The sequence below is a fragment of the Papio anubis genome, chromosome 6, assembly GCF_008728515.1.
Source record: "Papio anubis isolate 15944 chromosome 6, Panubis1.0, whole genome shotgun sequence".
Lineage (NCBI taxonomy): Eukaryota > Metazoa > Chordata > Mammalia > Primates > Cercopithecidae > Papio > Papio anubis.
The window spans coordinates 162,955,330-162,980,428 of record NC_044981.1 but is presented as its reverse complement, the minus strand read 5'-3'; the positions used below and the strand labels follow the sequence as shown (position 1 = coordinate 162,980,428).

Genomic DNA, 25,099 nt, shown 5'->3' with positions numbered 1-25,099 from the left:
CTGATGTTTATTATTATTTTCTGTCTCCTGCCACTAGAATGTAAGCTGCGAGATCAGGAATCTGTGGCTTAGAGATGTAACCCACAGCTCTAAAATGGGGCCTGGCTCAAAGGAGGCACTTGATGAATCCCTAGTGAGTGAGTGAATGTGTGAGTGAATGAGTCAGTGAGTGAGTGAATGAATAAGTGAGGGAAGGGGGGAGTGAATGAGTGAGTGAATGAGTAAGGGAGTGAGTGAGTGAATGAGTGAGTGAGTTAATGAGTGAGTGAATGAGGGAGTGAGTCAGTGAGTTAATGAGTCAGTGAATGAGTGAGGGAGTGAGTGAATGAGTGAATGAGTAAGGGAGTGAGTGAGTGAGTTAATGAGTGAGTGAATGAGTGAGGGAGGGAGTGAATGAGTGAGTGAGTGAATGTGTAAGGGGGTGAGTGAGTGAGTTAATGAGCAAGTGAATGAGTGAGTGCGTGAGTTAATGAGTGAGTGAATGAGTGAGTGAATTAATGAGTGAGTGAATTAATGAGGGAGTACATGAGTAAGGGAGTGAGTGAGTTAATGAGTGAGTGAATGAGTGAGGGAGTGAATGAATGAGTGAGTGAATGAGTAAGGGAGTATGTGAGGGAGTGAATGAGTGAGTGAATGAGTAAGGGAGTGAGTGAATGAGTGAGGGAGTGAGTGAATGAGTAAGTGAATGAGTGAGGGAGTGAGGGAATGAGTGAGGGAGTGAGGGAATGAGTGAGGGAATGAGTGAATGAGCAAATGAATAAGTGAATGAGTCAGTGTGTCAGTGAATGAGTGAATGAGTCAGTGACTGAGTCAGTGAGTGAATCAGTGAATGAAGGAGTGAGACTCTCAAGACAGGAGTCACAGCTGTCAAGGGAGACTTGCCCCCTCCATTTCCTCGCTCTCGCACTCTAGTCCTTCCTCCAAAGGCCATGCCTGGGAGAATGGAGAACCAGGATTGCTGGACTGGAGGGAGAGCTGCAGGTGGGCGGGGCAGCAGCCTGGGATGGGAGACCCTGAGGGCTGCAGTTGGGAGGAAAGAGAAGTCTCTCCACACCGAACCCCCAGGTGACACAGTCCAACACAGAGGACTCAGCCAAGAGTGGAGCCACTCCGAAGTACGCATGGCCCAGAAGGGCTTACACACTTGCTAAGACAACCTTGTGAGATGCCTGGAATTTTAACAATACGATGGATCTGGAAAACTATGAAAAATTAGATTACTGTGCATCGCAGAATGCTGAGGTCCAGCGAGCTCTGAGCAGAAGCTTACCTTTTTCCTGTGGCAATAAGAGCCTTCTCTACACAGTGCCTCTGCTCAGGGTGCTCTGGTCTCTCTGTGGTTGGAGAGCAAACACAGCCCAAGAAGGTGGCATTTCTGCATCATTTCAAAGTAATCAGACTAGAATCAGGGCTGAGATGTTCCTTTTGTTGCTCTTAGCACTTAATTTGATTTTATTTTGGCTTTGTTTTGGATTTGAGAGAGGTCCTTATGATTGATCAGAACCAGACATGTTTACTTCATGTCTGTACTTTCCAGAGGAAGGCAGGCAGCAGTGCTAGAGGAATGGCAGGCTCTCGTTCTGCCCAGTGCCCTGAACCCACACAGCCCATGAGTGGCAGAGGAGCTCAGAAACACCACTTCTGCATTAATTCATGCATTTGATAAATAACGCTTGGTGCTCACCGTGGTCGTGCACCAGCAAAGTGTCCATGTCCATGACATAACAGTTGGAAGGCAGAGCTCCGTCCTCCAGCTGCTCATAGACTGAGGAGTCTGCTGTCCCATAACGCCATCATCCACCAATGGAAGATTTGCATGCACAGTGAAAGTGGCCAGCAGGAAGAGAGAGAAATGATGCCTGAAAGAGGGCAAGTGGAATTAACCAGCAGGGGGCAGAAGGAGGAGAAGGAGGATGCTCCCAACAAAGATGTGTGGGCATGGAAACACCGTGTTCAGGACTACGATGGTCTTAGAAGCTGTCAAGATCAGGATGAGTCCAGTGGTCCCCCCATCTCAGCTGATCCTCTCTTGAGTCGAGTTTATCCGTGTGTTCTTCTGTGTCTGCGGCCCCAGCAGCAGCCCATGTGTCTTCATGGCTAACCTCAAACCCCAATAACACATCCAGGCAAGCCATCAACCCATTCTTCAGAAAGCGGGGGCTAAAATGCAAGATGTTTAAAGGTATTTATTTAAGAGGTAATTTTACCTGGTGATGTATTTTTCGAGATGTGCCCATTCTGGTTTTCAGCGGCTTAGATAGCTGAAAACCACAGTTCAGCCTCATTTGCAAGAACTGTTAACACCAAAAGCCGTTCCCTCTGCAATGCAGACACTCTGTAACGACGGATGAGAAGACATTTCCTAACCACTACATTTCTGCCTGGGTACTTCACCCAAGGGCTTGCCTCAGGATCCAACTGGGAAAATATAAGGATATTTATTTTGCTTTCTGCTGCCGTCTGTGACCTGACACTGCCAGAAGATCTTTTATTTTTATTTTTTTTTAAAGTAAACACCTGTCATCCCACTACTGTCCCCAGGGTCTTCAGTGGCCTGCTGGAGCAGGACCATCTGCTGACAGTAAGTGTGGGAACAGTGGAGGTGTGGGCTGCTGCCTTTTAATTTAGCTTCAGAGATGAGCAAGTGAATGTCTACACGGGAGCCATTCCTTCTGAAGGCCAGCTCTACTTGACTAGCTGAGTAAGAAGCCACGAGTTAATGATCGACTACAAACCTCTGCAGAGGATACAGTAGAGGCCAGCGATAGAAGCTGTGTTGGTTTTTCCCCCATGGCTGAAGCATGCTGAGAACACAGAATTAGCACAAACCCAAAAAAAAACTTCGTAAAAGTTAATCACTGCAGACAGCACAAGCCAGTCTGAGGACGGCTCCCAGCCCAGCCTGGCGTCCCTCGCAGGGGGACCCAGGGAACCGCAAATATTTTTACAGGCAACGAATGATGATGCTGGAGACACACAGTCATCGGGGAGAGGGACATCTTTGTTTCTGGAACTCTGTCCAGAGCCTAGACCTTTAGTGTCGCACTGACCCTTATTATCACTGTTATTGGTTATTAATGATCAATACTAGTAACTCATGTTTATGTTCTTTGTACAGTCTGAAACCCATCCAAGCACATCATTAGCTGTCATGCTGTGAGATGGGAGAGACTTGTAGAGGAGACTGAGGCACAGGACAATGAGAAGCTTGAGGTCGCTCGGTGATCTGGCAGCACGTGGGGTGTGCCCTGAACTTGGCTGTTGTGTGTCCTGGCAGGAGCAGAGGGTGGGTTCTGGGTCTTCAGTTCACTGTGGTCTTGCCCACAAGTGGAGTATTTGCAGAGTATGGCGCAGAATGGTTTGGGGGTTTGGGAGCTGTAGGCTGCAGGTCAGGGCCTCACAGCACAGGTGTCTCCACGCAGCTGTTGCTCCCATTGCCAGTAGCGAGATTTCTATCCTTTTATGCCTACATTATATACACCAGGAGCACTTCCCCTTCGGGGAACGCAGCACGGACTCTGTGCAACGAATCATCCCCCTTTGGTTCAGCAGCTTTTAAGTCCAGGTGCTTCTTCTGTTGGACCCACCTACAGCCGGGTAAACTGCAGGCACAGTCCTGCTCCATGAGCCACTGACCTGTCACACCCATCCTGACGCTTTGAAAATCGTTTCGATTCTTCCTGCGGCACTTTCCATCCTGTCTTCTGGTCTGCATAGTTTTGCGTTACTATTTTAGGAATAATCTATAAATGTGCCCTTTGCCTTATTGGAGCGTATTAATTCCAAAATGCCTGAAGCCAAAACTGTCTGCAGAAGGCAGATGTTAGGGTCTGAGACCCCAAATTAGCACCTGTTTCCTATGTCATCACCCAGTTACGTTTTTCTGTTGCTCTCTCTGTCCTCTTCTCACTTAGCTGAAGGTCTTTAGTATAAATAGAATCCTGATGGGCCTGCTCCGGGCTTCCTCACGTGCGCTTGTTTCCTGTGAAATTCGTTTCAGCACTGTGGCCACACTGTGTCATTCTGACATCTTGGGACAAATGAGATGATTTTAAATGCGCTTGCGAATTTGATCATGAGACTGCATTTTCTCTCTGTCGGTGTTGGCATGAATTATCCCAGAGTCTCAGGAAGGGGGGATCCAGGGCGGAACTGCTAGTGTCTGTCTCACCAAGCTCAGAATCCCAGGCGAGATGCTGCCGCTGTTTCACTCTCAACACAACCCTGCCTGCAGTGATTTACATACAAAGCAAGAGGCCAGATGACTTCTCCCCCAAAGCCTCAAACCCATTCCTAGGTTTGCATATGGAAAGAAAAAGCATACATAGTAATAACACATATTAGCACCTTCCAAATGTTTACGTAGCATCAGGAAGACATTGATCCATTGGCCTTTAAGATTGCTGCAAGCCTCGAGGAAGCCGTCCAAATGGCCAAAGTGACTGACTCCAGTTAGCGCCAGGCAGCCTGCACAGAACCTCACTGTCTGGCCCAGACCACAGTGAAAACGCAGCAGCCTCTGGCAGATGGGGCATGGTGGTCTGGAGGCCCCAGTGAACAGGCTGTGTTCACAGCCACAGTTGGCACATGGACCCATGTTACGGGGTGGACAGTTGCCTGAAGGCTCCTGCGGCACAGAAGGCAGGCCCTGGCCCTTGGCAGGCGCTCCGTCCACTCTCACACACGTGCCTCCCTCTGGTCTTGCTGGGGTCTGTGAGCTGAAAGCCTGGGCTCACAGCCAAGGGGTGGAAAGCACGGGGAAAGCAGAGGCGGGCTTCCTCCTGCCGCCGTGTGAGGAGGAGCTGTTGGTGTTGTACAAAAGTGCTACAGGACCACCTAGGCTCAGGACCTCCTCACTGGGCATCCCGGGTGACTCCCAGCACTGGGCTAGGCACAGATGCGGCAGAGCACAGGGGACGTCTGAGCCCCGCCACCAGGCGCAGTGTCCTGGGATGGAGGGAACGGCTACCTGACTTCGCAGCAGACACTTCGTATTAAAGGAGTGGGATGGCCTCAGCCCAGAGGAGGTCACAGCAGTACCAGTGCTGGGCTGTGATCTGACTCAGAAGGCGGGAGGGTGACAGCCTCTGGGCGTGAGCCTCCCGAGTCAGAGTGGTCAGAGACAGAGCCTGTGCCTTCCTGGACAGCTGGTGTGAAGCGAGGCTGTGGTGCGTGCCCCATGGGTGGATGAGGAGGGTGAAGGATGTGGCCTGCAGGAAGCCAGGCAGAGCCTGCAGCCCTGCCACACCGGGGTTTCCATGGGGAGGGGAAGAGGTTCCAAGGACAGTGGCCAGTCACCTCAACATCCAGTCCTCCTTGAAGAAGCTGGTTGGCGTTACGCTTTCGAGGGTTGGAGCAGAAGCAAGACAGGAAGGGTGAGAGAGAGAAGGAAGCAGGCAGGGCCAGGGTCTCCCACCTTCAGCCTGGGTGGCACCTGTGCGATGCTGTGTGGTGGGGCCGTTATGGGTGGGTGGGTTCTGCACACCCTGGCCTCCACCCCCTGGGAGCTCGCAGCAGTCACACAGGTGTGGCGGCCAGCAGTGTCTTTGGGCACTGCCAAATGTCCCAGTGGGGGCAAAACCCCTCCATGAAGAAGCACTGGGCACCAGGCTCTGGGGATGTTTTATCAGAGGCTGTGGCGGGGTAGGGGCAGGGGTGGGCAAGATGGGTCCCCAGGGCGATGGAGGAAGAGCTGGCATGGAGGAGAGGAGCCAGAGGGGCCATGTGGGCCCCTGTGTTCCAGAGCTAAATACTTCACAGTAGAATTAATACATGACAACCAGTTTGTATTTTATTTTGTTTTTAATGGAAATCTCTTGTGTAAATAAATTCCTCCTCATAATAAAAGCAGGCCTGGCTCTGTGCTGGATTGAGCTAGCGTGTGCTCTCTCTCTTTCCATCTCCCTCTCTTTCTTATCCCCCTCCCCCTCCCTCTCTCTCCTCCCCACTCTGTCTCTTTCTCCCCCACCCCCTCTCTCTCTCCCCCTCTCTCCCTGTCTCTCTCTCTCTCTCCATCTCCCTCTCTTTCTTATCTCCCTCCCCCTCCCTCTCTCCCCCCTCCTCCCCACTCCATCTCTTTCTCCCCTGCCCCCTCTCTCTCTCCCCCTCTCTCCCTGTCTCTCTCTCTCTCCATCTCTCACCCTCACTCGCTCTCACACAGAGGGAGCATGTGATTTTGACTTCAGCAGGATTCTTAATAGCCCGGCTCTCAGGACTCTCTGGGTAGCGAACGAGCTGCACCGGCCTGTTCGTGGCACCCGATGGCCTGGACGTGCCCGCTCAAGAGACTTCCTCGGGCAAGCACGTGCATCCAGGGAGATTATTCCCACCTGTCCTGTGCCTCACTGCAGAAAGGAGCATCTTTTCATTTCTGAAAATGGCTTGAAGAGTAACTCAGTGCCTAATGGAAACTATGCACCCAGGGCAGGAAATGGCCAAATAATTCGGGGCTGAATTCAATCCTGTTTCTCCTCTGATGGCTCCCGTGTGCACGCCCTGAGCTCTTGTAAATCAGGGCACATCCTGCTGCCTGATAAGCCCCCGTGGGAGCTCGGGGGTGTCCGTTGGCACCTGGCCCTCCTGCAGTAGCTGTGGGTCCTGGTTGCTGACCTGGACTCTGACCCAGGTGCTCCTGGATAAGCAGAGCAGGGTGTGCCCCAGGTGGGACCCAGAGGTCAGATGCCCTCCTCCCTCCTCCCTCCTCTCCCTTCCCGTTGGGCCTCATCGGAGGAGGTGTTGAAATTTGCTTTCCAATGTCCTTGAGAGATGTAGAACAGGTTTCAGCTGGAGTCACTATGTCCATTTTCCAGAGCTGCATGGCCATGAGGGTCCCTGACTCCAGAAGGTCACGCACAACTGCCCAGGAGAGGACCCCAGGTTGGATGTTTTCCGCGAACGCCGTGGGGACCCTCGCCAGGCAGGATTAAGGAAACCCCGTGCTCAGTAGGGGCAAGACCCAGCCTGGCCCTGCCCCGCCGCTGCCCTACCAACTACCAGGCTGGCCCCTCAGCACACTAGCATGGCCTGTGCCTTCTGTCATCAGGGTGATTTGACTAAACTCAGTGTCCTCTACTGAATCTGCCCAGCTCAGCCTTGTGGTCAGGCCCCAGGCCCCAGCCCTCCCTCCAGTGCCCCTGCCCCTCCCCACTTCTCTCAGCACTGGGCTCCCCCAGTTCCCTCTGTCTAAGCACCACCTACGGCATCACCCACCTGAGGACCACGCCAGGTTTCAGATACCTGTGCGTTGTTTCCTTACATTGAATTATCCCAATAGAATGTGTTGTTGCCCTAGAGGACTGGAAACAACATATCTCAGCTTTGGAAAGCTTTGTCAGGCCGGCAGCTCTGAGACCAGAGCACGGAGGGCTGTGGACTTTCTGTGCCTTCTGTCCAAGGTCCTGTTTGGGAAATAAGTTTGGGCCCAGAGGGGGCCGTGGGTAGGGCTGGTTCTCTGAAGATGCAGGCGTCCTCCTGTCGAGGAGCCTGGGCACCCTCATTCTGACACCCAAGGCAGGTTTCTGGCAGAGGTGCCAAGGCCCCCAGAGCGCAGGCCCTGAGACACTGGCGAGAGAGCACCCTGGGGTGGCTCTGGGTCGGCCGTTGTTACAGTGTCCCGCAGAGCTGAAGTTCCATGGTGCTAGCCCCAAAGTCCCAGGGCAGGGAGGAGAGAGCCACACAGCCTCTTCACTGCCGTCCCCAGTGGGCGCAAGTGGTGGCTGTCCTCTATGATTTTACCTGGAAAAAAAGATTCTACTACCAAGAAGAAACTAGAAAACTATTGCCCTAAAATGAAGAACACTTGGCATGTCCCCAAACCCTCATACCTCAAACTATGCCTTTTTGATATCTTTCTATAATACATAGTTATTATTTATGCTATATTATCTATAATACTACACATATTCATATATTTTATATGTCATCTATATTTCAGAGTATTTAGAAATCCCTTGTAATCCACAAGGCCGATGCAGTCTGTGATAAGAACGTCCTTCCCTCCCCACAGCAGGTTTCTCTGTCCCCAGTGTTCTGTGGCGTTGTCTGTGCATTCTCAGTGCCCTGTCTTGCTTTCCTTGTATTAATAGAAGCTGTTCCGGAAGGAGATCAAGCCACCATTCAAACCAGCAGTGGGCAGGCCTGAGGACACCTTCCACTTTGACCCCGAGTTCACAGCACGGACGCCCACAGGTGTGTGCCACAGTGGTTCCCTCTGTCGGTGGCTTCTCCCACCTTACCCCTTAGGGACTGATATCTAGGAACAAGAGATTCCCATGCTTAAGAATTGTTTTCATGGAAAATAACTGTCCATTCTGTTTGGTTTTTTTGTTGTTGTTGTTTTCTCTGCTCAGTGATAAAGATTTAAGTGATAGCCCCAATTCTCTGTTGTTCGCTACGCAACCTCCACCTTGGAAATGATGAAGGTGTCCTATGGATTCTCTTATTGCAAGTCACCAGTCCAGTTACTTCCTGTGTCAGAGAGACACACAGCAAGAGCAAGAAGAGAAACTGGAGGCAATTAAAATCCCTCTTTCAATTAAAGTGCATTTACAGAGAGGGAAGGCTGTCAGTTATGTGTGTAGATTTGTGAGCTATAGATATTATTCATGCAAAAAACAGAAACCCATTTGAAAAGTTGTATCGGCTACTAAATAGCATAGCAAATGGATGCATAAATTTGGTCTCCTGGTGTGTCTGAAATTACTCTTGGGGTCTAGCAAATTTCATCAGAACTCGTCAGCTCCCTTTAAAAGTTATCTTTTTTGGGATATTAATGAATTAAAGTTTGCTTTTTTATATGGTAATTATCCTGGTCTGATAGCACTGTCATAACAAAATACTATAGACTGGGTGGTTTAAACAACAGTCATTTATTTTCTCACAGTCTGGAGGCTGGAAGTCCAAGTTCAAGATACCAACAGGGTTGGTTCCTGGTGGGGGCTCTCGCCTTGACTTGCGGACGGCTGCCTTCTTGCTGTGTCCCCACATAGCCTTTATTCTGTGTGTGCAAAGACAGCAAGATTGATCTCTGGTGTCTCTCTGTCTTCTTATAAGGACACTAGTCCTCTTGGATTAGGGCCCCACACTTTTATCCTCAGTTAACTTCAGTTATTCTCTTAAAGGCCTATATTAGTCTGTTTTCACACTGCTGATAAAGACATACCTGAGACTGGGCAATTTACAAAAGAAAGAGGTTTAATGAATTTACAGTTCCACAGGGCTGAGGAAGCCTCACAAACATGGCGGAAGGCAAGGAGGAGCAAGCCCCATCTTACATGGATGGCAGCAGGCAAAGAGAGAGCTTGAGCAGGGAAACTCCCCTTTTTAAAACCTTCAGATCTCATGAGACTCATTCACTATCATGAGAACAGCACAGGAAAGACCCGCCTCCATGATTCAGTCATCTCCCGCCAGGTCTCTCCCACAAACACATGGGAATTATGGAGGCTACAAGATGAGATTTGGGTAGGGACACAGAGCCTGAGATTTGGGTGGGGACACAGAGCCAAACCATATCAAGGTCTTGTCTCCACATACAATTACACTGGGGGGTAGGGCCTTAACATTTGAACTTGGGAAGGACATAATTCAGTCCACAACACTAACAGTATGCTGGTTATGTACAAAACCATCCACAAGCTCCTTCTGTAGACATAAGCAGGACAAGTCCTGAGAGAGCTGGTGACCAGGCTGCATTTTGGATCTACAGGGATTTGCTGTATTTTTTCTCACTGCTTTTGAATCTGAAATTTTCTCATTTTTTAAAAGATAATCAGGAAACAAATAGATGGTCCGCCACAAAATGTCAAGTAGATGAAGTTAGAGAATCCACTTTGTTCCTCCGGATTCAGGCTGTTGGTGAAATCCCTATTTCCCATACCCAGATGAGTACATTGAGGTGGGTGTGAGCTTGTGCAGATAGGGAGGGTCGTGGGGCTTTTAGTGGGACTTTTGATGGGCCTAGGCCAGCTCCTGACCCAGGCTACATTGGTACCAAGAACAGGAAGAAAGCTGATTCCGGGCCCTGTTAACTAGGGAGTCATGCCACTGACTGTTCAGTTACTTCTTTTGGGTCCTCCTGCAGTCCCCAGGTAGAATTAAAACTGTCATTGTAGCTTTGGTTCATCACTGATTCATGATGTAATGAGGCTGCCTTGGAAAACATTTCTGGGTCTGCTCTCTCCAATAAGTGATTGTGGGATTTTCACCTCACCCCATTCTCAGCTTCCTTAGAAAGTATTTGTGCGTTGGGGTTGGTCCTTCCCATTGACAAAATTAACCCAGTTCACAGAACAGGATTACTTTTCAGTTTCTGAGTTTGAAAAGAGGGGACAGGATTTGGGGATTCCATCCTGACTCTGCCCACAGGTCATCCAAGCAAGTCATGATATTTCTCAACCTATTGTTGACCTGAATGTAAGAGGAGCTCAGAGGAAATTAGGTCTGACCACGAGATCATTGTCCCTGAGTCCACAAGGACCATATGGTCCCTAACAGAATGCACACACGTCTTCGTGAGGTGCCGCCGTGTGGGGCTGTGTGTTTAAAATGTGGAAAGAAAGTCTATGTTTGTGCTGCTTGGTAAGAAAATGTTAGTACAGTCAACTCTGATATTCACATGAACATGCCTTTTATCTTATCCGTGAAGAATTTAAACCTCAACCTAGTTGGCCAGTGGAAGCAGAAGCTTTTTTTGAGCATCTAGAGAATTCCATTTTATTTTAACAATAGCCTGAGGAAAACGTAATTAGACACATTGTACTCCAATGCTATTCAGAATTGGCTTTTTTATTCCTTAGTGTTTCCAGTTCTCCAATCAGTTTCACTGAATTTATCCCACCACCGTTTGCCTTTGAGGTAGGTAGTAATTGACGTGCTAAACACACATTAAACTCATTCTGATTTGTATAGGAGGGTAGGATTTTCTAAGCATGTGAGCTGAGCACATGGCTGGGTGAATGAGCAGCTGTAGAAATGTGACTCTGAAGCAATGGATAAGCTACAAATCCTTTAGTGGACACACAGTGGGAATTTCTTGTAGTTAGGCTTTTTGTCTTTTCTTAAACTTCAGCCAGTGCTCAAGCTGGTTTCTATTCCCTGATCACACGCTGACTGCCCATTGAAGCATGCCACTTAGCCGGAGATGCCAATCTAAGATTTAAAACTGATCAGGCAGACTCCACACATCAGGAAATATCTACAGGACCATGAGAGGTTATTTGTAATTATTGTAATTCTACATCTCCTTTTATCTAACTCACATTTTTGCTCTTCTTAAATACTGTGCTGAAAATCAGCATCCCTCAGGTGATTATAAAGTACTTAAATTCTATTTAGGCCACCTATCATTTCCTTACTAGCTAGCCACAACGACCAAATGTCAGCCTCTTAACTTTCAGTGAAGACCCACTTGGCCTTCAGTAGATTGCTGTTACTCTTACCCTTTCCACAGGCTCTCCTTGGTCTATGTGGGGAGAGGCATAAGTTCTCTGGCCACGGAAGGTTGTGGCTGTGTCTTCCATGCCTCTTGGTTGGTTAGAAGACATTGCTTGCTGGAATTACAGATTTTCCATTCACCAATGAAACTGTATCTGTCAAGTTAACGTGGCCTGTGCCCCCACCCCGCACACACTCCTCCACAGGCTGTAAATTAGACTCCCAATCCTTGCTCAGCACTTCACACTCTTGTGGCTCCCGCGGATTCCCTAGAATAAGCTCAAACTCTGAGTCTAAGTCCCTAAGGGAGGACATTAAAGTGCCTCCAGGTTTGAAGATTTCTTAAACCATGATGTAGCCGTGTGTATTTCATTTTTCTGGGGGAGAATCTGCGGCCCATGGTAGCTCAGGGCATCTTTGGGAGGAGGCAGACCTCAAAGCCAGACTCTGTGCAGAGAGCAAACCCGGCGTAGCAGGAGCGCCTCCTCCTCCAGCTGCTCCATGTAATGGGAAGCAGAGCCGCTCAGAGCTTCTCTGCCAGGTCGCACTGCAGAATTTCAGTTTCCAAAAACCACTCAGTGTGCCTTCGGTTTTTTAATGACGCTTTGCTAGTCTGGTGCATTGGAAGTTTGTTTCCAAACACAGCCAACTCTGGTCACTTTAGTCCAGGGGTTGTGTGGGCATCTACCAGGGGTGACTGTGAAGGCCCCTTTGTTGGCCCCTTTGAGGGCCGACACCTGGCTCTGACTGCCTCTTGGTTCAGGACACTGAAGGTGAGTGCGGGTCCATGAAGCTTCTTACCCCAGGAAAAGCACCAGTGGGGTGCTGGGTCATCCGTCTGCCCACGGCCTCGCCCCCACTGGCACCAGAGGCCCACATGACTTGGGGCCTGGCTCCTGGGCTTTGGAGCAGCTGCCCTCATAACTGTTGCCTCAAAATATGATGCTAAGAAACAAAAAACATGTTCTCTGCAGCTGCCTCCCAGCCCCACACACCTGCCGCACCGTGAGGAGATAAAACAGAACTAGGTGCACTTTTTTCCTTTCAAAGTACAGCAACTAAAAGTGCAAAGAGGCAAAGGCCTGCAGGTAGATAATTCTAGAATATACAAATACACACTTATACATACATGGAGTCTTAAAAGATATATAAATAAGAATGTTTAAATTTCTACATATGTGTGTTTTCAGGAAAAATTACATATTGTATTTTCATATATTATAAATATACGTATTATATAATATAGTATTCTATTTTAATGTAATATATATTCTATTTTAATATATTAATCTATTCTGTTATCCTATTCTATTTTTATATATATTAATATATATTTAATTTTTTAAATAATGTTTGGGTTCTTCATATTGTTCAACAGCTATTTGCTTTTTTGAATTTGACAAACGATTAGGAAGCCATGTCTGTCAGTCCATGCAGCTGTAGCTCCTTCTGATGGCCCTGGTCTCACTGGCAGGACTCACACAGCAATCATTACGAAGCATACTGATACAGATGGGCCACTGTTGAGCATGACCATGATTATTTTAGTGAGGAGTATTTAGTGTCTCCTTTTTCTTTTCTGTAACATGTATCACTGAAACAGACTTTTTTTACATTTATGTCTAACTACTTTGGGATTTCTTTGTTTGCTTTTTTGTTTTATTTTGTTTTGTTTTGTTTTGAGACAGAGTCTCGCTCTGTCGCCCAGGCTGGAGTGGCGTGGCTTAGTCTCGGCTCACCGCAACCTCCACCTCCCAGGTTCAAGCAATTCTCCTGCCTCAGCCTCCTGAGTAGCTGGGATTACAGGCACCTGACATCACGCCCGACTAATTTTTGTATTTTTAGTAGAGACAGGGCTTCACCGTGTTGGTCAGGCTGGTCTTGACCTTGTGATCCGCCCACCTCAGCCTCTCAAAGTGCTGCAATTACAGGTGTGAGCCACCATGCCCAGCCCATTTTATTTTTTATTTATGTAAATGTCAGAGGTACGGATGTAGTTTTGTTCATGGGTAAAGTGCATAGTGGTGAGGGCTGGGCTTTTGGTGTAACCATCACCTGAGGAGTGTTCATTGTACCCATTAAGTAATTTCTCATCCCTCACCTTCTCCCACCCTTCCACGTCTCCATTCTCTATCCCTCCACGCTCGACATCCACATGCAGACATTACTTAGCACCCACTTATGAGTGAGAACATGCGATGTTTGACTTTCTGGGTTTGAGTTGTTTCACTTAAAATAATGGCCTCCATTTCCACCCATGTTGCTGCAAAAGACATGGCTTCATTCTTTTTTATGACTAAATAGTATTCCATTGTGTATATGTACCACATTTTCTTTATCCAGTCACCTGTTGGTGGACACTTAGGTTGATTCCATGACTTTGTGATTGTGAGTAGTGCTGCAGTAGGCTTGCAAGTGCGGGTGTCTCTCTGAGACAATGATTTCTTTTCCTTTGGGCAATGCCCAGCAGTGACATTGCTGCATCGAATGGAGCTCCATTTAGTTCTTTGAGACATCTCCATACCGGTTTTTCATGGAGGTTGTCCTAATTTATATTCCCACCACCTTTCTCCACATCCTCACCCACGTCTGTTATTTTTTTTGACTTTTTAGTAATAACCATTCTGACTGATATAAAGTGATATCTCATTGTGGTTTTCATTTGTATTTCTCTGATGATTAGTGATCTTCAGCATTTTTTATACGCTGTTTGGCCACTGGCCATCTGTGTGTCTTCTTTTGAAAAATGTCTATTGATGTCCTCTGGTCAATTTTTAATGGAGTTATTTATTTTGTTGTTGTTGTTGAGTTGTTTGAGTTCCTTGTAAATTCTAGATATTACTCCCCTGTCAGTTGCATACTTTGCAAATATTTTCTCCCATTCTGCAGGTTGTTTGTTCATTCTGTTGATTTCTTATGCTGGTCTTAAAAGACTTTTTCTTTTTCTTTCTTTTTTTTTTTTTTTTTTTTTTTTTGAGATGGAGTCTCTGGAGTCTCATTCTGTCACCTTGGCTGGAGTGCAGTGGCACGATCTCAGCTCACTGCAACCTCCACCTCCCGGGTTCACATAATTTTCCTGCCTCAGCCTCCCAAGTAGCTGGGATTACAGGCACACACCACCACACCTGGCTAATTTTTAAAAATATTTTTAGTAGAGACAGGGTTTCACTATGTTGGCCAGACTGATCTTGAACTCCTGACCTTGTGATCCGCCCACCTCAGCCTCCCAAAGTGCTGGGACTACAGGTGTGAGCCACCACGCCCGGCCCTGAAAAGACTTTCGAAGTATTTGCCTAGACCCATGTCCAAAAGAGTTTTCCTTAGGATTTCTTCTAGTATTTTCATTGTTTCAGGTCTTTCATCACTTAAGTCTTTAATCTCTTAGTTGATTTTTGTATATGGTGAGACATAGGGGTCCAATTTCATTCTTTTGCTTATGTAAACTAATTTTCCCAGTATCATTTATTGAAAAGAGTGTCCTTTCCCCACAAAGTTTTTGTCAACTTTGTGGCTTTATTTCTGGGTTTTCTATCCTGTTCCATTCATCTGTGTGTCTATTTTTATACCAGTACCATGTTATTTTGGTTACTATATCCTTGTGATATAATTGAAGTCAGGTAATGTGATGCTTCTAGTTCTAGCTTTGTTCCTTTTGCTTAAAAGTGCTTTGGCTATTCAGGCTCTTTGTTGGTTCCATGTTAACTTTAGTATTGTTTTTTCTAATTCTATGAAAAATGACATTGGTTTTTTGGTAGAGATTGCATTGAATCTGTAGATTGCTTTGGGTGATATGTTCATTTTAATGATATTAATTTTTCTGACTTATGAGCATGTGCTGTTTTTCCATTTGTTTGCGTCCTCTACAATTTGTTATTACTGTGCACTTTTGAAAGTAATTCTGTAGGATAAATTCCTAGATGTAAAGTTGTCTTCAGAGGACATGCAAATTTTAAAGTTAGCTTTAAAAGTTACCTTGACTTTCCAAAAGATTATGCCAGTTATGCTCCCTCCTACAATTATAAGAGTGTCCACCCCCTAGCCAAACCCAGATGCGACTGATTTCTTTCATTTTTGTTAATGCGTTAGGCAAAAGTGTTATCCTATTTAAATATGTGTATGCTCACTCCCTAGAGAGATTGGGCATCTTCTCATGCCTGTGGCAGCTGTCAGAATTCCTTCCTTTGAGTATTTTGCTCTTTTCTCAGTGATCTCTGGGAGCTTTTGGGCAATAGAGAGTTTAGCCTCTCATCTGTTATGTATGATGCAGATTTTTTTTCCCCACGAGGCATTTATCCTTTTGTTTTTCTTAATGATAAACTTGAAATGGGATCAGTCTCATGGCAGTCATGCTTTTGAACACAGAACTTACAGAGATCAGAAAAATCTTAATGGAAGGGAATTCCTCCTTTTGTACGCTGCCTTGCTGTGGACAGGAGCAACAATGCCCAAATGTCCTTGAAGAGCAGAGCACGTGCACAGCACACACGCAGTTACGCAGCTGTGGGCACAGGGTGGGACCTGTGGAACCTAGAGACCAGATGCTAAGGATATAGGATTCATGTTCACTGACAATTCCATCCTGAGGTCATTGGTGCCTTCTTAATTGAGTCTGGAGTGGGGAGGGGTGGAGGACTGTGGTCAAGAATATAGAGTAAATCCAGAAGTTAGCAAACTAAAAGATGCCATCAATGATAATCCTAAAGTTTTTGTTCTGGGTATTTTTGCCATTTAAAAATCAGATCATTAGCACGACCCAAAAGAAAGTAGTTTCATCTGGTTCAGCATTTCTACATGTGTGTTTTACCTTTTCCTCCAACACAGGCATACACCACGCGCACATACACACACATGCACACATGAATTGCATACACATACCACATGCACACACACTATCGCTTCACCCCAGGGTCACCCAGCTTTCATGGCATCTGAACTCTGCCCCTGTCACCTGCAGACTCCCCTGGTGTCCCCCCGAGTGCAAATGCTCATCACCTGTTTAGAGGATTCAGCTTTGTGGCCTCAAGCCTGATCCAGGAGCCCTCACAGCAAGATCTGCACAAAGTCGCAGTTCATCCAATTGTACAGGTAACTGTGTTTGCCTGCAGTGGGTTGGGGGCAAGAGGGCACTTGGATGATGGGTGACTCTGGTGTTCCCTGTGACCTCAGTCACCCGGGGGTTGGGTGCTTAGGATGGGTGGACTTTAATCATCAATTCTTCTTCCCTCGCACTTCCCATTGTTCTGAGTGTCTGCCATGATGGTCCCTCGTGGTGGTCCCCCATGGTGGTCCCCATGATGATCTCACGTGGTGCTCCTTCATGGTGGTTCCTGTGATGGTCTCACATGGTGGGCCCCCATGGTGGTTTCCAATGGTGGTCCCTGTGACAGTCCCCATGGATACTCCCCATGGTAGCCTCCTGTGGTGGTCCCCATGGTGTTCCCTGGGGTGGTCCCCTGTGGTGGTCCCTGTGGTGATCTCCCTGGTGGTCCCTATGGTGGTCCCCGTGGTGATCTCCCTGGTAGTCCCTGTGGTGGTTCCCATGGTGGTCCCTGTGTTGTCTCTGTGGTGGTCCCTGTGGTGGTCTCTCATAGTGGTCCCTGAGGTGGTATTCATGGTGGTTCCCATGGTGGTCACTGTGGTGGTCTCTGTGGTGGTCTCCCATGGTGGTGCCCATGGTGGTCTCCCTGTGGTGGTCCCTGTGGTGGTTCCCATGGTAGTCCCTGTAGTAGCCTCTTGTGGTGGTTCCCATGGTGGTCCCCATGGTGGTTCCCATGGTAGTCCCTGTAATGGTTCCCATGGTGGTCTCCCTGGTGTTCCCTGTGGTGGTTCCCATGGTGGTCCCTGTGGTGGTTCCCATGGTGGTCCCTGTAGTGGTCTCTGTGGTGGTCTCCCATGGTGTACTGAGCCCTTGCTCTTACCCTACTTGGCATTTGTCTTAAAGAGGGAAGGTAAAGCCCTGGGAAGAATGTCACTATGGTGTCTATGGCCAGAGACTGGAGCATCTTCCCTGTGTGGAGTCCAGCCAGGACCCTAGGATAGCAGTTTAATTTGTGGGTATCATTTTCCCATGATGAAATGTAATCTTTGGGAGGTCTTTGGAAGGTGATATTTTTATAATGAGTTTCTCGCCTAATAAATGTAACCAGAATACAGAGAATTCTAAGAGATTAAACTTAATTAAACTTAATTCTAATTATGATTAAACTTATTTAAGAATTAAGTCCGGGTAAGTTGGATGGCATTGCATTTCCATCCTATTTCCTTCCCTGTGGCCTTTGGAGAAATACAGGTGTGGAAAGTGGACGTTGTGACAGAGCAGGCTGCCATGAGTGGCTTTCAGAGCAGGTGGGTGCGGCTGCTGTATGCAGGTCAGAGCAGGTTGTGACTTGGACACTATGGAGTCAGATTTCCAATGAGATGTTTCCATGCAGAGCCTTGCTCTGCACACAGGCATTGGAGCCACACACCCAGTAGTTGCCAGCACTTGCTTTTCACTTTCAGATTCTCCTGCTCTCAGATCTTTGTGAGAAACATACCAGCCAGTGGACACAGAATGGCCTGGTGTCTAAAAGTTAAGAGTCATAGCCCAAGGAATCAGAGAAGTTGAGATTTAGGTCGAGAACATCACAAAGTAACTCTGCAGCCTTGGGCGGGGAGACCCTTGAGCTCCCGGGCTCCAGACAGTCGGCACCTCTCTTCGTCCCACACTCTGTGTGCGTGTAGCTGCCTCATCCCCTCGTGTGAGGGTTCCAACAGCTCTTCTTCTCTCGGTCCCTCTGCAGCAGTTACACGGGAACAACATCCACTTCACTGATGGCTACGAGATCAAGGAGGACATCGGGGTAGGGCTCTGTCTGACTGCAGCGTGTGCAAGCGATGTGTGCATAGAAGCACAACATGACACCTGAGTGACGCTGCTGAAGGTAAGAGCACGGCTGCATAGGAGCACAGCAGGGCCCTGTGTGAGTGCAGCGCGTGGGAGCACGTATGGTACATGGGAGCACGGAGCATAGGGCCCTGTGTGGGTACAGCGCATGGGAGCACATATGGTACGTGGGAGCATGGAGCATAGGAGCATAGCAGGGCCCTGGGTGAGTGCAGCGCGTGGGAGCACGTATGGTACGTGGGTGCACGGAGCATAGGAGCACAGCGTATGTGCTCGTGTGCTCAGCTGTGCAGTGACTCCAGCAGGGACACCTGAGCCTGAGTGAACATTCTCTCTATTTGCCATTTTCCAAGCTCTGATATGATGGAGTTCAGTTTGCTTTGATATGCGGTCACCCATTAAAAGGTAGTTTTGCAAATCAGGAATATTTTCAGTCATATCCACCACGTAGGGACTGAGCACCTCTTGTAGCTTTGTATATGACATACACCAAGAGAAAAGTTTTGGGGCCCCAATCTTGAGAAAATAGAGTTGGGGAACAGGTATAGAATTTGGCAAGGAAAGGAAGGAAAGAAAAGAGGGAGAAAGGAAGAAAATACTTTAAAGAAATAAATAAGCTTGTATTATTCACAACAAACTTTGGCAGAGAGTTAATGGTTTTACTGCCAACCGTCAAGAACAGTATAGAGAAACAATTCTTTATAACCCTATTTGGCAATCTCTACATAGTAACTTTAGCTTCTGTAATTGTTGCTGTTTAAATATTTGATCTGGCAATCCAGAATACCAGTTTCTAGAGATTTTTGGTTAGTAAAATGTAGATTAAAGGTAAAGCTTCCTGCTAAAATCAGAATCAAATTTATGTTTAAAAAAAAAAAAAAAAGATACATTGTACATCCTTTCTAAAAGACAGCAAGAGACACTTGAAACTCCGCCCCTTTCCAGTGGAGCTGAACCCCAGGCTGTCGCAGAGCGAGGTCCCAGCCTGTGCTGCCATCGTGACTGGGACCTGCCCTGCTTACCCAGACACGTCTGTAGCACACGGTGCTACACTTGCCCTTCAAAGAACATCTGCCCAGCCAGCAAGTAGTGTAAAAAGAGTAATTTTCATCAACTGTGATTCTTCTGTACGCTGAAAAGATTGTTCAGAATAATAACAACGTTGAAATGACCCAATCCCATCCTCACTTGCCCAGAGCTCTACTGAAATTTTGTGAAAACAGGTATTTCAAAAGGGTGGATCCTCAAGCATGGCCTGGGATCCTCAAGCATATTCACTGGGAATGCCTACCGTGTTTTTTGCACTGGGAAAACGCTTTGCTGTCACAAACGACGCCAGCCGAAAAAAAACTCAGGTCCCTTGATTTTGTTTGGGTCAAGAATTTATGGATTATTGACAAATTTATCTTGAATTTCTCAAACAAAAAAGAAAGTTTAAATATGGAGAAATAATCAGTTTGTGATTTGCTCCGATAGCATCTCTGTGTTTAGTCTGCCCAGAGTCTTGAACACATCCAGGAAAGGTGAAAGGAAGGAAATAGATCATGATTTACAGTTCCTGGAACTGTAATTGGGTGGAGACTGCAGTGAGCATTACTGTCATGGTAGAATGTCCACCCATGGTGTGAAGAGCAGGAGAAAAACAGGTTTTGTTATGAAGTGGTTGCCTCTGCAGCCTGGGGCATGTAAGCTTCATGCGTTTCTAGGATTTGGATTGTTGAGACTGGTTTGTCCTGCTCCTCTATCTCATTAGGAGAGTTTTTTAAAGGAGAACTTAGATGGGCACCTACCATTTGCATATCCAGGTCTTGTTCCTGTGTCCTAATGTTCCAGTGGTGAAGAGTAGACCTCTATTCTGCCTTAGACAAGAGAATTTCACTTGTATTTTGAAACATATTTCACATATGCTTTGTAAGCCTACATGGGCTCCTTGGAATTTTTTTCTGTCTGGGTCATTGCTCACAGAATTTCTTTAGGTTGTTTATCGGGTAACAGCAATCCCAGAAACAATCACTGCTTCCCAGTGAGCTCAAAGAAACAAGCCTGTGGGTTGGTCAGCCCAGCAGCCACGGTGCCCTTCTAGAAACAGCCTGCTACTGTGAGGCAGATCAGCCCCCGTTTTGTGCCTCTGCAAGTAAATCCCCCAGTGACGAGGCGATGGTGTGTTTTCTCCTAATATTCCCATATCCAGCTCTTATATAGACGCTGTCTGAATTCAGTTTTGTTACACAGCTTGTAATTCAGTCCCTCAGTCCTCAAAGATCTTGTTGAGGTCAAACTCTGTGGAATTTCAGCAACAGCTCTCGAGAAGCCAGACACTGTGACTCTGGCCGATGGTAGAACAAAGAGCCTGGTCTTCCTGTTTCTCTTTCACAAACCTTGAAGTTCCCTGGACAAATTTGGCCAGTGGACATGGCAGGGATTTCCCTTGTCCCTTCTGAGACTACAGTGGGTCATAATGTGTGGTCTGGAAGATGCATACATTAACCAAGCACGGGAAGGTGCAGCCCCATGAAGGGCCCCGGACTTTTCAGAGAGATGTGGCTCATGGTCCAGAAGGCTCCTATAACCAGAGCCATTTCAGAAGCACGTTTCAGCTGGCCAAGGGAGTGGTGACAATAGGTTCATTTATCTGTAGGTAGACATGGTTGTTTAGATTTCCTCCCAAGATGAACAAGTTGGCATTTCTGTGCAACGAGCTTGTTAATTTAGAATGGACCTACTTGTTACCAAAACTGCTTTGACCAGTGCAGAGCACTGTGCGGTTTTGTTTTCAGCATTTCCAGGTGGAATGTAGTTGAAATACTTTCGGCCTTTGTCTGTATCCACTGACTGGTTCATGAGAAGCATCATTCCCACCTATTGATGGACGGACTAAGAAACAGCAAAGTTCAGTGACTTCTAACATGACCCAGAACTAAGCATGTGGCAGCTGGTTGTCTGATATGTGAGTTGGATCTCAGTTCAGCAGATGTCCAGCCGAGATTGTCACTAGAATCCAGCTTTACCACTCCCAGTTGCCGCTTGAGCCATATGCAAGCCCACCTACTCCTGGCTCATGGATAAAAACGGGGTCTGCTTCAGAAGCAGTCCTGTCAGAGCCAGACAGGGGATCCTCCCATTCAGTGGCATGGATGACCCAGAAATGTCCCTACCGAGTAATGACAGAAAGAGGAATGCAGCAATCTTTACTAAACAATGAGGAGATTGACCAGAATTGATGGATTCTGCCCAGGGCAGTCATATTCATTTGGGGTGACTGTGGCCCCCAGGGGACACCGGCAATGTCTGGGGACTTTCTGGTTTTTACAGCTGGGGCAGGGGCTCCTGGCATTGGTGAATACGGGTCAGGGAAGCTGGTTAGCATCCTGCAGTGCACAGGACAGCCCCTACAACCTGCTGCCCCAACGAAAGGTTGAGAAGCCCAGCCTCAGCATCCTTGTGGGTGAGGGCAAGTGTCATGTAGATAAAGGCCAGGAGGCTGATATTTTGGAGATGGGGATGGAGTTTTTCTTCTTCCTTGAGTTTCTGATGAGTCCTTTAGCAACAGGATGATGATTGCCCAACAGCTCAGTGTTCCCCACGTGCTGCAGGGCAGCCCCCACCCCACTGTGACTGGGCCACGACTTAAAGTGCAGGCCCTTCTAAGAGGAGAGTGGGGCCATCTCTTCACCTCTGTGAAGGTCAGGTACGGAGGTTCAGAGTGAATATGGAATCATAGTAGTTCTCACATTTTTAGAATATCATTATATTTTGCTTTAAGTTACTTCTGCATTTTTGCAGGTTTCTGATTTTGCTGCCAGAGTTACCCTGAAACATGTAAACTACATTTAAGGTTCTACTTAAACCAGTTTACCCGAGTAATCAAACAACAAGATTGTTCGATTTGCATTTATTTTCAGCTGCATTTTTCACTTGAGTCCCTGCTGTATGCTGGGTACTGTGCTAAAGGTGGTGGGAAGTGATAGCTCGAATTAGTCCTAATTTTAGTACCGATTCGAGCTGTCACAACCTCCAACACAGTACCCAGCTTACAGCAGGGGCTCAATTAACATGGGCTGGATGACAACCTGGATTCCCAGGCTTGTCCCTCCCTCTCGACTTTGGCAAACAACAATAGAATGTCCAAGATCCTTCACTGGGGCAGTCTGGCCTCGGGCGGGAGGACACTGACCCTCTTCCTTCTCACACGCACAGCATCGTTTCAGGCTGGACTTGATGCAGCGCATTCTGCCAGTGCCCCCAGCCAGTGCTCTGATGGTTGAATGAGAAAAGCGATTATGTTCCCTCAGCGCTTCCTCTTCCTTTTATCAGACACATTGTAGATGAGCAGATGTGCCCTACTTTCTAATAACTACGAACCATTTTATTGGGACAAAATAGCTAAGTAATCTGATGTAAAACTAAAGTACGCCTTTGTTTTTATAACCAATCCAGGGAGACTAGTGGTGGGCGATGCAGTTGTCCAGGGCTTCAAAATACCATGACAGATGGCTGCATAGCTGTCCACGCATTAGGGCACCCTGCATTTAAAATAAGATTCAAATAGAAGTAACTATTAAGTGTTGGAGGTAATCGTGATCCAGGAGGATTAAAAGGGAGGGGAGAGGTGTATTTGAAAGGAAAAATAATATTCCTATTCCATCAAAGATGCTGTGTTCACTTTATAAGAATTGAGAGAGGAAATTATTTGTTTTTATTTTATTCTTAGGTCTTTGTTGCTTAACGGAATTAGGTACATATTCTAGATAGTGCTGATTTGTATAAATGGAAAGATTCCTGGCATTATATTGGTGGGGGAATATGTAGGAATATGTAAATATATACAGTTGGCCCTTGAACAATACGAGGTTGAATTTTGAGGATCCACATATGCAGATTTCTTTCAGTAAATATATTGGAAAATTTTTTGGAGATTTGTTACAATTTGAAGAAACTCACAGACAAACCACATAGCCTAGAAATATTTAAAACATTAAGAAAATGGTATGTCAGGATGCATAAAATATACATAGATACTAGTCTGTTTTTATCATTTTCTACTATAAAATATACACAGATGTATTATAAAAACGTAAAATTTATCAAAATTTGTGTGCTCCAGCATAGACCATACATGGTGCCATTTGCAGTTGAGATCAATGTAAACAAACGTAGATTCAGCATTAAATCATAGCTGCATCAAATTAACTGTGGTGAATACGGCACTACTGTAAGAATTTCACAGCGGCCTTCCATTGCTGCTGTAGTGAGCTCAGGTGTTGGAAGGATCCGCTTTAAATGTCCTGTGACACTCATCATCTCCATGTGAGCAGTCTGTGTATCCAGGGAATTGGGAATAGCCGTAAAAAAATGGTATCTTGTGGTTCTCACATATTTTTCACCCTGTTTAGTGCAGTACCATAAACCTTGAGTAACACCATAGAACCCCTAAGAAGTGCCATGCCACTAGGGACGCTGTGTGTGCTCCCAAGAAGAAGAGAAAAGTCATGACATGACCAAAAAATAATAATAATAATAAGTTGAATTATATGATACGTACCCCAGGTTGAGGTCTGCAGCTGTGAGTCCCCCCCCTTTTCAGACAGACGATCCATCTTGTGAACAGACGGCATAAACTCACTATATCCATAAATACAGAACCATACACTGAACATATTTTCCTTACGATTTGCTTAGTAACATTTTCTTTCCTCTAGATCATATTATTACAGAATTTGTATTAAGAATACAATATATAATACATATAATGTACAAAATATGTGATAATGGACTGTTTATGTTATCAGTAAAGCTTTAAGTCAACAGTGGGCTATTAGCTATTAGTTTTGGGGAAGTCAAAAGTTATATGTGGATTTTCAACTTCTTGAGGGGGTCGGTACCTCTAACCCCCATGTTCAAGGGTCGACCGTCTACACATATCAGAGCTAATTCACTACAGAAATGTTAGCTTGTGTCACTAGTATCTCCCCTTCTCATAGCTTAATACAGGTACCTTGAGAGAGCTCTTGGCCATCTCTACTAATGACTCAAGTTCTTATTTATTATAGATGTCATAATAGGCATAAAACTACATCACTCGAGTGTTGGTTTTGCCACCTTGACCCTCTTTTGCAAAACACCAACGTCAGTACATATATGAAGAGGAAACTGCCTGAGAACTGAAGTTTCTGAGACCAGGAGCTGCAGGCGTTAGATAGAATGGTGACGAGAGTTACGAGGATGACGGGAGTAAATACTTCATACTCAGTATATGCCAAGCACTGCTATAAGTGCTCTGTATGTGTGAAGTCACTTAATCCTCACAGCACCCCACAGGGTAATTATTTTCATTATCCCCATAAGGGAACAGAAACTCAGAATGGTTCAACACATATACGAGAAGTCACAGCCGGTCAGTGGGAGAGCAGGTTCCCTTCCAAGCAGTCAGACCCCGAGTGCACACTCTTGACCCCGTCCAGCAGACCCACTCCTCATAAGGCGGGGAGCCCCAGTGTTCCGTTTCAGCCAGATGCTCTATGCCTCTCAGAGTACCCAAACCGCGAAGGAATGAGGCAGCGTTCAGAGCAGATGGGGCTGGGCAGTAAGGCTGGGCTTCAGAATAGCTGGGAAGTCAAGTCAGGAGACCTGCAAGAAAAATCCATTGTTTGATAAACAGCCAAGGTCCCTAGGCTGTAAGGGGAAGGTGTGCCAGGTACAAGCGGAGCTCTATGTAAAATCGCACCTGAGTCTCCCGGTCTCACGAGTCTGGGTGTACCCCGGTGGAAGGTCCTGCTGCCA

General features: G+C 46.7%; 1 protein-coding gene across 1 annotated transcript in view; it reads left to right on the top strand.

The window, feature by feature from the left end:
• RPS6KA2 (ribosomal protein S6 kinase A2) overlaps positions 1 to 25,099 on the top strand; it is a 455,610-nt gene that overhangs the window by 401,141 nt on the left and 29,370 nt on the right. The window contains 4 exon segments of the mRNA XM_031667562.1: positions 8,085 to 8,187; positions 16,388 to 16,518; positions 18,216 to 18,287; positions 18,290 to 18,349. Coding sequence (XP_031523422.1) covers positions 8,085 to 8,187; positions 16,388 to 16,518; positions 18,216 to 18,287; positions 18,290 to 18,349 — 366 coding nt within the window.